The sequence below is a fragment of the Xyrauchen texanus genome, chromosome 9 (genome assembly GCF_025860055.1).
Source record: "Xyrauchen texanus isolate HMW12.3.18 chromosome 9, RBS_HiC_50CHRs, whole genome shotgun sequence".
NCBI lineage: Eukaryota > Metazoa > Chordata > Actinopteri > Cypriniformes > Catostomidae > Xyrauchen > Xyrauchen texanus.
In genome coordinates, this window is record NC_068284.1 from 20,558,420 (window position 1) to 20,573,790 (window position 15,371).

General features: G+C 38.3%; 1 protein-coding gene across 1 annotated transcript; it reads left to right on the top strand.

Annotated features, from left to right (window-relative positions):
- Positions 1-251: 251 nt before the first annotated feature.
- On the top strand, positions 252-13,845 carry LOC127648976 (actin-related protein 2/3 complex subunit 5-A-like). The gene is made up of 4 exons (XM_052133841.1): positions 252-525; positions 6,437-6,510; positions 6,708-6,884; positions 9,277-13,845. Exons 1-4 carry the CDS (start codon positions 387-389, stop codon positions 9,337-9,339), a joined length of 453 nt encoding a protein of 150 aa, XP_051989801.1. The 5' UTR covers positions 252-386; the 3' UTR covers positions 9,340-13,845.
- Positions 13,846-15,371: the final 1,526 nt, after the last annotated feature.

Below are 15,371 nucleotides of genomic sequence, written 5' to 3' on the forward strand. Positions count from 1 at the left end.
AGGGCTGAAACACTTAAGCATGTGTAAAGGAAACACTGAATCCTTTTAACTTGAAGGGGATTTTAACTCAAGATAACTCTAGGTCCGCAAACTGCAAATAATGTTGCTAAAACTAACCAAGAAGGTAATTGAGTTGGAAGTGAACTTACAGGTAAATATATTTTTTGATAAATGAAAGACAGCTCTTGGGTGCCTCCTACAGTTAGCCAACGGATGACACGTGATGTCATTTTGAAGGTGTTCGTTCAGGCCTCAGCCACAGGGGGCGCCTTCTATGCGGAAGGCCACAAGCGACCAAGCTGCTTCCTGAAAGTGCTGGTACTACTCTGTTCAAAACTAGAAAAGCACACTACCAAACAGTTTCTGCTTGCGTGATCGAACCAGCCATGTCGAAGAACACGGTGTCAGATCGATTCAGAAAGGTCGATGTAGATGAGTACGACGAAAACAAGTTTGTAGACGAAGAGGACGGCGGAGAAAATCAGCTGGGTCCGGATGAGGCTGAGGTGGATTCTCTCATCAGATCATATCCTTTCAGTCGTGTTACTTATATGATTATTTTTCCTATAGCTTTCATGTTGCATGATATTTCAATTGTTCGGTTTTTGGAAACTCTTGTAACTCTAAAGCTAATTTGCAATTATTTGATATGCTGTCTACTCAATGGTAGACAAGGGTGTGGTAGTCAGTGACTTCATTCATTTGGGATGTGCACACTACCTGCTCCCATAAGAAATGTACAACTCTTTATGGCCATTAAAAGTAATTACTGCTACAATGGTTAACGCATGCAGTATATAAAGCTGTGCCCGATACATACAGGAAGTGCTTAGAAACTGAAATTGTGGTCGTGGGGCACGGTTATTTTAGTAAACTGAAACGAAACTATTCATTAAGAAGCATTTTCGTAAACTGAAATAAGTATTTTTAAATAAATGAAAAACAAACGGCAGTTTCTAAAAAAAAATGACTGATTTTTTTCATCAAAAATAAATTATAGTTTTTGTAATCAACGAGCGGGAAAATCTGACCTGTGCGTGTGTGTCATCTTCAGAGTCGCAGACACTATTGGACAGTTTAGTTTAACACATGCAGGTGGCGTTGTGGCATGTAATGCACATGAGGGTAGCTTATACTGAAAGACTGATATATGAAGACGTCTCGGACATGAATTATGGCTGGTAGTATGTCTTATTTTTAAAAGCAAGTATAAAAACATTTTCACGATTTTCTATAACTATTTTACTGTGGCGAATGCTGGCATACTGGGGTAATAGGTGCAATACTATGGCAAAGGAGCTAGCGTGATAGAATTAGCGCATGTAAACATTACAAATAATTACATATAATCTAATGCAGATATCTTTCAATCATCGTTGAGTTGTTATAACAACTACTGATTTAATGTGGATTCCTTTCATATAATGAAGCAGAAAGCATAATCCTAGAATATGATGTATTTGCACACTTTTTTCTCTTCATGTTGGTATTTGGATCATTTCTGAGTCTTCTCTTTACTGTTGTACATGAAACTGGTGTTGAGCTGGTAAAATTAAATGAAGCTGTCAGCTGAGGACATGTGAGGCGTCTATTTCTCAAACTAGAGTCTCTGATGTACTTGTCCTCTTGTTTAGTTGTACATCTGGCCTTCCACATCTCTTTCTTTAATGTTAGATTTAGTTGTCCTTTGTCTTTGACATTTATTTACATTTATGCATTTGGCAGACACTTTTATCCAAAGCAACTTACAGTGCACTTACCGTATTACAGGGACAATACCCCTGAAGCAACCTAGAGTTAAATACCTTGCTCAAGGACACAATGGTGGTGGCCATGGGGATCGAACCAGCAACCTTCTGATTAAAAGTTATGTGCTTTAACCCACTATGCCACCATGATTTGAAGACTGTAGTTTGTATGAAATCTTAAGTTTTTTGGCAATTTCAAGCATTGTATAGCCTTCATTCCTCAAAACAACGATTAAATGGTGAGTTTCTAGAGAAAGACGTTTCTTTTTTGCCATTTTTGACCTAATATTGACCTTAAGACATGACAGTCCTTTGCATACTGTGGCTCAGGCCATTGGGAAGATTGGGAATTTTCCCAGTGGGGCCGCAACGTTATGACAGCGGTGTTCACGTCATTTTAAAGCTGTCATTCTGTAAGTGTTCCTTGTGCGAGAGGCAAATCCTGCCATCAAACCAGCATGAGAGCTGCATTTACTGTCTGGGCCATGCCCATGCAGAGCAGGCTCTCATGGAGACAGACTGCCCTCATTGTGAGGGCATGAGTCTCAAGCGCTTCGCTCGTGAATCACCCTCGATCTGAGGGACGATTCGGCCTCCCGTGCCCTCCCACCTGCCTCTTTTGTGACACCCGATGGATGCATCAAGGGCGGTCGAAGAACTCTATATCTAGTGGTCTCCTCCAGAGGAACCTACACATTCTCGCCTTGTGAAAAGTGGCTGTGTTCCGTAGATCTGCCCCGTTCTTCCCTGAAGTTCATAACAAACTGTCAAAATCCTGGCGCACGCCCTATTCAGCTCGCCCGCGAACGGACGAGCAAGGCTACGATCCAGAGACGTTCAGAGAGCTCCGCTACAGACTTAGCACTGCGAGCTACGAAAGTGACTGCACAGGCCATTGGCAAGTCAATGAGCATCCTGGTGTTTATGGATCGTCACATCTAGCTGACCCTCATGGAAATGCGTGAAGTGGGAAAAGATGCTCTATTTGATGCTCGGTGTCTCCTGCTGGCCATTTCGGAGGCTCTGTGAATAGAATTGCTGAGTGTTATTTCACGACTCTGCAACAATCACAGGTTATTAGATATTTTATGCCAAAATGGAGCAGTACTTCTTCACAACCGTCTGTCTCTGGCTTCCAGCACATTCACAAAATATATGCGGCCTTCACCCCATTGAATGGGGTGTGTGTTTTGAATTACATTAACGATTGGTTATGACTAGCCAATCAGAGGCACTACTGAGCAAACACAGACTTGCTGCTTTGCCATATGGAAAATCTGGCCTAATGTCAACTGGGCAAAAGCACGGTTTTCCCCAGCAAGTAAGTCTTTTTAGGAGTTTATGCATGTGCACCTCATGAACGAGCACGTACAGAACATTGTTCGGTGTCTGTTTAAGTTCAAACTGAAAAAACATTACCATTTAATTTTCCTGTGCATCGTGATAACTTTGGCTGCTACGTACGTACGTAACCGATATGTTTTCATTGATTGTGTGATTTGTAACACCTTCTACTGATTGGTCAACTTAAGGTAGATCACCAAATTGGCTCATGAAATCAAGGCGACTGCACCGACATTTTTTTGACCGTTTTAACTATTATCGGGAGGTCGTGAGCTGCTCGGCTCCACTCGTAATTCCTCTCACACAATGCAAGCTGCGACCATATGAGCACCAAAGATTTCAACGCGATCTCTCCCGGTTAGTAGCTTGCATGACAGCCGTAAATCGCACTGTGTACGCGCGCCTTTATGCATTGTGTAATACTCTGTTTCTCGTCCGGTTGTACTTCACCACCACGTCAATTATGGCTGTGACTCTATTAAAAGTGGTTACTCATCATTTATTGTGATTATTTAAATATATAAAATCTTTAGTTTTTTTGCAGAAAGTTAATTAGACAACATTTTACAGGTCTAAACCCTGATAAAATTATATGTTTACAAGCCATGAAATCAGTGGACATGCTGTAATTAAGTATTGAATTACAAGTTGGACAAAATCCATTTTCCAGTGGACTTTTTTAATAATAGGATTAAATGGGCAGATTAAATTCATATTAAGTTTATTTTGTGAGATGAACTTGAGTGTACATTGCCATTGCATTCTAAGATTATACATACAGTTTTAAAACAAATGTTGGAGTTTAAAATCTCATAACTATTATTTTCTCTGGCTGTCTTAGTCTATTGCACACACCCTGGGTCTCTCGTGCAGTTTTGTATTTGACACTGGTCCAGATGACAGAGCTAGTGAGTGTTTTCAGGTGATGCAAAGAGATATGGCAGCTTGCTCGTATCTCTCCCACACCTGGCTCACCACTTGCAGGTGAAGTCTCCATTCTCCGTACAGTAAATCCACTCTCGTGTTTATTATGCTTAACATGAATTGCGCATAATAAATAAAGGCTGAAACATACTCTGTGCAAGTACATGAATACTGATGTGAGTGCTTGGCCACTACATTGCCAACGCATTGTCTGGTTGATCGTGCTCTACGTGTGTTCTTGTGTTACAGTTGCAGGAACAAATCTCAGTACTCAAGGGGGCGATAGTTACCTTCAAACGTCTGTGCCATTAAACTGTATGTGTTATTCAGGTTAGTTGCTATTAATAAGCAATAAAATAATAAAAATAAGCACGGTATGAGAGGCCGTGCTATATTGTGAACATAGTCACAGTTGAAGGGCGTTGTTATGCACGACGCAAAGCCTCTCAAGTGGTGGTGGCGTAGTGGTCTAAAGCACATAACTGGTAATCTGGTGATCGGAAGGTCGCTGGTTCAATCCCCACAGCCACCAGCATTGTGTCCTTGAGCAAGGCACTTAACTCCAGGTTGCTCCGGGGCGATTGTCCCTGTAATAAGGGCTCTGTAAGTCACTTTGGATAAAAGCGTCTGCCGAATGCATAAATGTAAATGTATGCCTTATTGCTTAAAAATGCCACAAGCAGTTTGCCAAGTCCTACCCCAACTTCATGTTTCAGTGGCAAATATGTCAACAGAAAACTGTACTGGTCAGGGCACTTCATGGAGATTTTAATCCCGCTCTGAGACTCATCAGACTTGCTACTCTATATTAACGTCTGGAGGTGGTTTGAACTGAGGAATAAAACTCTCACAATGTCTCATTGCAGAGTAGGCGCATTAATATAGAAATGTGATAAACTGTCTGGAACTACCTGTGCATTAAACAGTTTTAATGCACATATTCCAACCAATCAGAATAGAGTATTCAAATAGACCATGGTATAAGATAATTTATAGGAATATTCTGGGTTCAAACGACAGCATTCATGGAATGATGTTGATTACAACAAAAAATGTATTTCAACTTGTCCATGCTTAAAACAATTTAAAATCTGGGTTAGAGTGGGTTACAATAGAAATTAGGGCTGCACAATTATAGCAAAAATCATAATTGTCGATTATTGGTCTTGATATTGTAATCGCGATTAAGGGAAGGCAAATTAAAATAATTGTAAATGGATATCTATGGTATAAAATAAATAAAATTAAAATAAATTTAATTATTGCTAAATTACGGCTTAAATTATTAGTCCACGTACAGTAAATAATATGGCATATTCAATATTTTAACTTATTAACAGCTGATTTAAATATACCAATTTACTGCATTCAGTAAGACCTTAGGTGGCGAGACGGGTGACCATTCATCCCGTTAGATCTTCAATGGTGATCTTGTTCATGTAAGATCATCGTTATTTGCGATCAAAGTTTGTGCAATTTTTGAAAATGTTAAATCTACCAATACGAAAAACACACTAAGAACAGTTAAGCTGAATTATTTTATTACTATTTTGTACAAATCAAATTCACACTGGCCTATTATTAACATGACAAAACAAAACTGTTAATACATTTTTAATAAATTGTACACCGAAATCGAGCAACGTGGCAAACTCTCCCATTACAATGACTGCTGTCACTCACTGCAGGTTTACACTGTTTGAGACCTGCATTTCAACGCAAGCTCAGTGATGCTCGATCCACACAAAGTTCTTCACTCTCGCGAATGCTCTCATTAAAAACAAAGCTGTTTAATCAGCATAACAATTCAATTATTTACACTGCATCTGTGCATTGATTAGAACAGGATCGTTTTAGTTTTGCCGTGTTGCTCATTTGCAGTGTATTTAACATCTACGTTAAAAGTGAGCGGTGCAATATGAAATGGATCCAAAATATTTACAAAGTCCTTTTCGCTCTTGTTCTACAGCTTCTTTTCAAGTGTCAGGTGATGTTTCTTCAGTATTAATTTTTGTGTATTGCACGTACAGAACAAGAACATAATGCAAGCATCTGGGTATTCAGACAGTTTAAAACTTGCGCATTAGGATCAGTTGTCATCACTGATAGGACGGAGGACTAATCCAAGCGGCTCTGATTGGCCTTTGCCATTTCATTGCTCAACGGACATGTTATTGATTGGTTAGAATACTCAACCGCTGCAAAAACATGTTGTAAATAGAAACCATTGACGCAACAGGAGCAGACTTAAATTGAATGCTGTAATCATCAGTTTTCACGATTACATAATTGAGGCAGCCGTAATCGCGATTTAGTTTTTCGATTAATTGTGCAGCCCTAATGGAAATTAATGTTTCTATAAAATTAATGGCTAGTTTTGAATGAAAGTAGTTCTGAGGTATTTTCCTTAGTGCAGAGTACAGGTAACATGATGGGAGCTTTACAGGCGGTACTGAAGAATCCACCAATCAATACCAAGAACCAGATTGTGAAGGTGAGTTAAGCCTAAGTCACCTTAAAATATAAGCATTCTCTGTACAATGTCCATTAAATATACTACATTTGAAGTCCAATTATTACTTTTCCACTAGATTTCTAAAAACATCTGCTTGATGTGTGGAAAAAATGGGTTCATGATTTATGATTCATTTACATTCCAAGCCAGTTCACTGTGTGTGTTTATGTGTTCAGGACCGAGCTGAAGGCCTCGTATTGAAAGTGCTCAGCTCTTTCAAGACTAGCGATATAGAAAAGGCTGTTCAGTCTCTGGATAAGACTGGAGTGGACCTCCTCATGAAGTACATCTACAAGGGCTTTGAAAAACCCTCAGACAACAGTAGTGCCATTCTGCTTCAGTGGCATGAAAAGGTAAGAGATCTGTATGAGTGGGAGAGAAACTTTTCATATTTAAGTAAAAAAAAAAAAGCACCCCTCAGTTTCTTTCTTCATTGAAAAGCAGAAGGAAATTGTCCAAATTTACTCACCCCCATGTCGTTTTAACTTATTGTTTTCGTTCTTAAGTAGAATGTCCAAGCTTTCTAGACCATGTCCAATACAAAAAAGTGAACAAGGATTTGCACCATAAAAGTAGTCTATGTAATTCATTAACTATAAACCATATCTTCTGAAACCATACAATAACGTTGTGTTACAGACAGGCCGAAATTAAAGTTATTGTTCACAGATTATTTGCATTTTTTGAAGAAACACTTTATCAAATTTATTATGTTTAAGAAAATAAATAACCTTCCTTCTTTTTATGGGGTCCCCCAACCCACTCACATTCCACGTGGAGAGAGAAAATCCACTCATATTAACATTTTACATTTTGACATATGAGAAAAAAATTGATTGTGTCAAAAATAAAATTATAAAGACCACATTCCCACATTGGTGCACCAATCAACCCTAAACATCCCCCAGAACAACAAAAACAGAAAACATGCGCACGACGGCGTCAACCTGCATCCATCCCTCTAAACTCAAAACGTCCATGTACACTTATGTGAGTCCCCGCGACAATTTCGCCATCAGATTGCTTAAAGAACATGTAGATTCATCCACATAACTGTCCTGAAGGTGTGTTCCTCCACAAAACAAGCTCCAGCCGCTAGCGGAACCAGCACCAAAAAAAAAAAGTACAGTTTCTTCAGGCAGTCAAACAAATGTTCAGTGAGCCAGCCCATTCGGCTGTTACATAAGTGTAACAAATGCCCCAATCACTCTAATGATTTTCAAGAAATATTCCACAAAACAAACTCCATCCAATAGGAGGCACAAGCACAAAGAACGTGCAGATTCATCCACACACTTTCCTGAAGGAGTGTTCTTCCACAAAACAAACTCCAGCCGCTAGGCAGAACCAACACAAAAAGAAACTCAAAAGGCGCTCTGTTTCCTCGGACAGTCAAGTGAATGTTCAGTGAGTCAGGTCCACTCGGCTGCATCGAGATCATCAAACAATGATTTATTCATTCCATTGACTTTATAAAGGAAATCGCTTGCTGTGGGCATGTAAATATTTTGATGGCCATCCTTAGTATCTATTCTCAATTTGGCTGGGATCATCAGTACAAAAGTGACCTTCTGTTGATGAAAGAGTTTTTTGCATTCCTTGAATTAATCACGTTTCTCTCTTGTCAAATTCGAGAAAATGAAAGAAAATGCTGTGGTTCTACCAAGAAAGCCTTCCTTTACTCCATGTGTCACACAAGATCTTTATTTGATGATCTCAGAAATTTGGCCAGAATTGATCGGGGCCTGTCACCCTCCACGGATCTCCGAGCCGGAACTCTGTGAGCTCGCTCGATTTCCAGCTTATGGCCTGTTATGTTGAGTGGACTCTGGAAGAGCTCATCTAGGAATTTTACCATATCTCGGCCTTCTTCGTCCTCAGGAATTCCAACAATTCGGACGTTGTTTCGCCTTTTACGATTCTCAGGGTCTTCCAAATATTCCCTCTCCGATGACTCCAGATAATCTATCTGGTTCTCAATATCTGCAACTCTTGTAACCAACTCTGTGAATTTCGTCTCCATGGTCCAAGTCAGCAACGACCTTCATCAGCATTGCCAACATGTTCGACAGTTGAAGCTGAATCTCTTTCACCTCACTGGCCAAATTGAGTTCTGGGCTTTCGGCCTGCTGCTCAGGGGCTTCAGTTTGAGCACGTAAGTGTCTTTTAATGTCTCCAGAGCCTGAGGATTTTGAATTCTTTGACATTGTATATAACATATAACAGTTGTGGAGGTATACAGGGTGTATCAAATCTCACCAGTTTATGACACAAAAAGTATTAAAACTAGCAAAGTGCTCAGAGCTTGACATTTACGCGTCTAAACCTTGCATGGCGCCACGTGACTCCCTGTAGAATAACAGTATGTTGGCTTTGTCAAGCCAGTATAATTACAGATGTGGGTACGAAGCAGGAATGTCATCCCAAAATGTTTATTACGTAGTAGAGGTGCAAATGAAAACAAATAAAGAGGTAGCAGAATACTACCAAGTTCATTAAAAAAAAGTCTAAAATCTAGACAGTTTTGGTACTAAATGCAGTACCTACTCCCCTCTCTTCACAATGGAGGCTGAAGTCATTACACTCAAGCAGTGCTAACAACCTTGTCTGTGTGCTTTAAACTCAACACAATCTGACAACTTGTTACTCTAACTTCCCTCTGACTTATATTCACAATTATTCCCACTTCTAATTGGAATATACCATTTAAATACAATTAATTCTTGCTTTCTGTCCTCTCTCAAGGCACTCTCAGCAGGTGGCGTGGGCTCCATTGTCAGAGTGCTCACAGCCAGGAAAACCTTGTAAACTTCAGCACCGTGGCAGGGTTGGCAAAAGGACTGGCTGGCACAACCCCTTGTGTTCTGTTTTGTGCCCATACTGCCATACTGTGGAGGGTACCTAGTCACTCAACTTTTTTTTTAAACGATCAAAATAGTACACTTAACATTCGGACATCCGCACTCGGATTTCTTGCTGTGAAGATATGCACCTTGGATCTGTATGTCAACAGAATGGTTATGAGAAATGTTATTACTGACCTCAGCAGATTTTAAGCACAGACATTTTAGCTATTATCAAAGGATATCCCCATTTAATTGTCTACTTCACCTCTCATACACATTCCAATGTAATTTCAGAACATGTAAGGGCATGACTAAATCATTACATAGTCATGCTAGTAATGGCATGTTACAGAAGCACTCTGGCGTGTATTATTATTTGAGATCTGCTCCATCGTTTTGAGTCACTTTGACCCAAAACTACATTATGCACTTAAGTAAAGTGTAAAATCTCAGCTTTCTAATGAAATTGTCATTGTGTCTATTCCAAACTGTTGCAGATTTATAATCATTGAAATTTCTTTTTTACTTTCATGTATAAAACTCATTCTGCTTCATTGGCAAAGTGACTCAAAATGATGGAATAAGTCATTTGTTTTACCTAAGAAAAATTATCCAGATTTATTTGTAGAGGATTTTCAGTTTGCACTCTGTCACAACCTACCCATCATCTACTCCTTTTAAGAAACAATCAGATCTGGTCTGTGGAATATGCCAACATCAGTATTCACTTGGTTATTTTAGTTTGGTAGTACGTGCTGTATTATTATTGGCCATGATTTATTTAATGCATATGTTATTTCCAAGATGGTTTTTGGATATAGCTTTATCTTAATGCCTGTGCATTTGAGCAAGAGGGAGATTTTCTGCCCAATTTATTGTGCTAATAAGCTTTTTTTTCCCCTCTACAGTCTCTTTTATAATTCATGTAGCTTCTGTGACACATCTCCTTGATTTCATATCATACCGGGATCACATTTTGAGAGAGAAATGTTGCCAAAAACTTTTTTTATTCTCATTGTTGATCTGTTTTTGTACTCTTAAAGAGTTTAATTTTGTACAGTGCTGAGTGTTATTAGAACTGTCCACCAGAAGTGTATGTATATTGACCACATTTTTTAAATTTGTAAGATGTAATCAATCGTAGAAATCATCATCATAAACATAATTTCTTAACATGTACTTTAAACAGGTATAGCTTGTATAGCATAGCAATTGCATATCCCACCAAACACAGCAGCAACGCTCTAGCAAGATGTTTCTATTTCAGGCTTATGCTGTAAATAAGACATGATCGAGGGCAGATTTTGCTTCCCCTCTGGTCTACTTATTTTTGCCATCCTTGAAGCTATACACAAGCAACCCAAGGAGGTATCCACTTGTTCATTAAAGATTCTTAGTGAATGTTGAGTTTGCATCACTCCAGTCAATCATTTGATGAAGTGCTAAAATTATAAACTAGTTTACCAACTGCCTTATCAAATTTTCCTTTTGTATTGTATGGTCCTTCTGAAAAATAAAGTAATTTTTTATTTTATTTTTTCCATCCCTGTTTGCTTATGGTGCAAACATATGTTTAAGTTGTGTCAGAGGAGAGATTTCTGTTAGACTCTGCACTGATATATGACATGTACTGGGTTAATTGTAATTGCTTTATACTGTATATTTAAATATAATTTAGGTTGTATGTTTACAATTGAATGATCAATTATATTAGTTGTGAAATAATGTGAAAAATAGTTTATTTTTAATTTGAATATACATTCAGGATTCTTGTGTACCAAATATTGTTTACTGTAAGTGATAATTAATGCATTGGGGTTTTGCACAATGAAATGCATTTTAACCTAATGAAATGAGAAAAGATGCATTCTGTTACAGATAATTGACAATCAGGGACCCCAATCAGTGAGACACCCCCATCTGTTAGTATCAATCACCTCTCTGGAATAACACAAGGGCCATGTTTGTTTCATGTCATGGAGGGCCCCATTAAATTGAATGAATGAATGAATGAATAAATAAAATAGCACAGGGGACCATTAATTTTAAGTATTTCTCAACTTTAGTAATAACTGTATTAGATTCAATGAAATCCAGGCACATTGGGTAAATAAGGTGTAAAAGATGTGTTGTGGTCTTGTCATTTATTACTTTCCCAAAGCGATTATCCTACTTGGGGTCACTGTTTCCTATGACTCTTGGATGCTCCTGCGTAAAATCTTCATATGTTTCACCTGAACATGCTGTAAACAACTCCGCAGTGATGGGCACAAAAACATGAAAATACCTTAGTTTAAATGTAGAAAAATAAAGTACCAAATAGTGTGTGGAAAAATTATCTAAATAAAATACAGTATTTTGTATCTTGAAAATATGCAAAATACATTTATTTATTACATCAAATTGGCCATTCAATGAAGTATCACTATTAGGCTGAAATCTATCTTGATTCTGAATGCAAAGAACATATTGGTGTACAACTGCTTAGAAACCTTTCTTATTTTTCATCTTCCTCTTCAGTCAATTAAAGCAAATTATATACATCCCAATTCTGACAAAGTTGGGACAGTATGGAAAATGATAATAAAAACAAAAAGGAATGTGTGTGTGTGTACATCATTAAAGTTGTTGAATGTTCTACCTGTTCCCACCTCCTTGCCCATCCTGAACCCATTACAGAGTGATTTGTAAATTATATTCACCCTTTTCTATATGATATTTCAGCTTGTGAATTTCATATTTTTTTTAAATTATTATTTATGTACAGTAATTTCAAATCAGACAATTGCAACACGCTCCAAAAAAGTGGGGACAGTCGAGTGTTTACCACTGTGAAACATCACCATTTATTCTAATAATACTTAAGCATTTAGGCACGGAAGGCACAAGTTTGTTAAGTTTAAAAAGTGGAATTTTACCTCATTCATCCATTATGCAGGTCTTCAGCTGCACAATTGTGCAGGCTCTTTATTGCCGTATTGTGTGCTTCATAATGCACCACACATTCTCAATTGGAGATGGTCAGTACTGCAGGCAGGCCGATCTAGCACCCGCATTCTTCGCTTATGTGGTTTGAAGTTGTCCTGCTGAAAATTCCGGGATGTCGCTGGAAAAGATGGTGCTAGATGGCAGAATATGTTGCCCCAAAATTTGTACAAATATGTCTGCATTAATGGTGCCCTCACAGATGTGCGAGTTACCCATGCCATGGGCACTGACACACCCCTGGCCCATACAGACACTGGCTTTTGGACCTGATACTAATAACAGCTTGGATGGTCCTTTTGTGTTTTTCAAAAACGAATTGAAATGACTCTTCAGACCAAAAAACACAGTTCCACTGTTCTGCTTACCATCTAAGATGAAACCGAGCCCAGAGAAGTTGGCACCGCTTCTGGACAGTGTTGATGTATGGCTTCTGCTTTGCACAGTAAAGTCTTAACTTGCATCTGTGGATGCAGTGGCAAATGGTGTTGACTAACAAAGGTTTACTGAAGTAATCCCAAGCCCATGTTCATGATATCCATTACAGATGAATTATGTTTTTTAAGACACTGATGTCTGAGGGATCAGAGAAGCATTAAGAAGTGGTTTCTGTCTTGCCCTTTATGCACCGAGATTTGACCAGATTTCTTGAATCTTTTAACTATATTGTGCACCTGTAGAGGGTGAAATGCCCAAAATAATTCCAATTTGTCTTTGGGGAACATTGTTCTGAAAGTGCTGGATTATTTGCGGAGGCATCTGTTGTCAAATTGACAAGTCTTGAATGATCTTCACTTTTTGAAGTACTAGGCTGTTTTGGAGGCTCCTTGTGTACTCTAACATGATTGCCTCACCTGTTTAACATCTCCTGTTTCACATTATCTTGTTATTTTAACTAGTGAAATTGTTATTACTCTTAAACTGTCTCAATTTTTTTGGAGCATGCAATCATCTGATTTGATTATACTGTAGGCTACATTAAAAAAAAATCAAGAAATTCACAAGGTAAAACATCATATAATGTTTAGCTGTAGCGCTTTCAATATAGAAAAGGGTTAATATAATTTACAAATCACTACTTTTTCAGAATTGGGGTTGTATATGGTAAATGCCAAATAGCAGCTATTTCTATACTTATTTCTGTTCAGTTTACACTGCAGCCTGCTATTATTCTGGCGAACCCTATTAAATAAATCACATGTAAAAGAGGGGGACTTTTCTTGCAATCTAACAAGGAGTAATGCCACTAAATACAAGACTGACTAGATAGCACTAATGTCCAGTGCTAGTGCTAATGCCATTTTCCCCTTGCCAGTTCTCTTTTATTTCTTCACGTTAACTAAAGGCAAATCATAATGATGTTCCTTTTTAGCTCTCTAGCTAATGATCTAGCTAACGATAGCTAGTGAATTCGCTAGACTAGTGTAACGGTAGCCAGCTGGTAGTAGTTTTTTTTTTTATTTGACATTACCTGGCACCTTATTTTAATTCTATCTTATCATTATTATTTGTCTTGTCATTATCTGTTTTGTGTATTAATGCTTTGGCAATATTGTATGTAAACACAATCATGCCAATAAAGTACTTTTAAATTGAAAATGTAAAAAATTGGTACGTGCTGTGCAATGTGTGTAAAGCTCATTCCCCTGGCCTCAAGAGGCAGACTAGGGACTCACGCTAGAGGCTGTAGCCTTTAGGCTCCTCCTTAACGCACACGCCTCCCATGCAGGAGACCCCGGTTTGAATTCCACTCGAGGTGGGTTGAGCAGGACTGGTGTCAGTGGTGCCGTGATCCAGATATGATTGAGGTTTAGGTGGGTGGGTGTAACAGTAGCCAGCTTGTACATGCTGTGCAGTGTGTGTAAACCTTACTCGCCTGGCCTCAAGAGGCACATTAGCGACTGATACTAGAGGCTGTAACCTTAAGCCTCCTCCTTAGCGCGCCTGCCTCCCATGCCTGAGACGCTGGTTCGAATCCTGCACAGAGTGGGTCAAGCAGGACCGGTTACACTAACTGGCTGCTGACTAGTTTTGATTTCCTCACTGTTGACATTTATTGCATTGGCTGGCGAGAAGTATCATAGCTGCCTTAATATTTTAATGGAAAATAAATAACCTGCCAACAATTATAATGTTTTTACAATGAGTAGCTTATATTATGCTGCATTTCCAACTTTCCACAAGGAAAAGAGCAAATGAATGCCACTTCAAACTCCTGCGGAAAGTTTCAACACGTGCGCTTCAAGTGGAGTCGGAAATATTGTAATTACGAGTTCTGAGCACATGAATGACCGTATTAATGAGTGGGAAACTCTGAAGATGAGAGTTTACGAGTTGGGACGATGGAAGCTCATTCAGCTCATGATTCATTCGACATGAAAGATGATGAAAAACAATGATTTTGCAAAATTATTTAAACTTCTGTAATTTATTTCAATTACGTTGTTATATTTGACACTTTGTCACACTTTGTTTGAAGCAAATTAATTAATAATATGTTATATACCATGCATTAAGAAATCATATATGTAGTTTATTAGTGATATTCTTATATCGTATGTATAACGTTTATTCTCCGCTACAACAGAAAAAGGTATTCTGCCATCGTTCATTGTTGTTTAAGTTTGGCTTCTTCCGTATTTTGTTTCCCACATGAATGCGTGACATGTCGTTGTATCATTGAGCCGCTCTCTCTGACATCTGCATCTCGTGTGGTCTGGATGAAAGTTAGGGTTGGGGTGCATGCCAGAACTAGTTGATACAGGAAATCAGCAGCCTAACAAAGAAGATGACTGGCACAAAGTATCAGATGTATATTGAAAATAAACAAATACCAAACTTAAATGTATTTATATAGAAATTACATTTGTTTGTTTTTTCAAAGACTTTAAAATATAAAGTAAAGAATAATATTTTGTAATTCAAATGAAATACTGCCCATCCCTGCTCATAGCAGGTCACAAGAAGAATTTTAATATGAAGAGGACAAAGATCAACTATCAACATTTA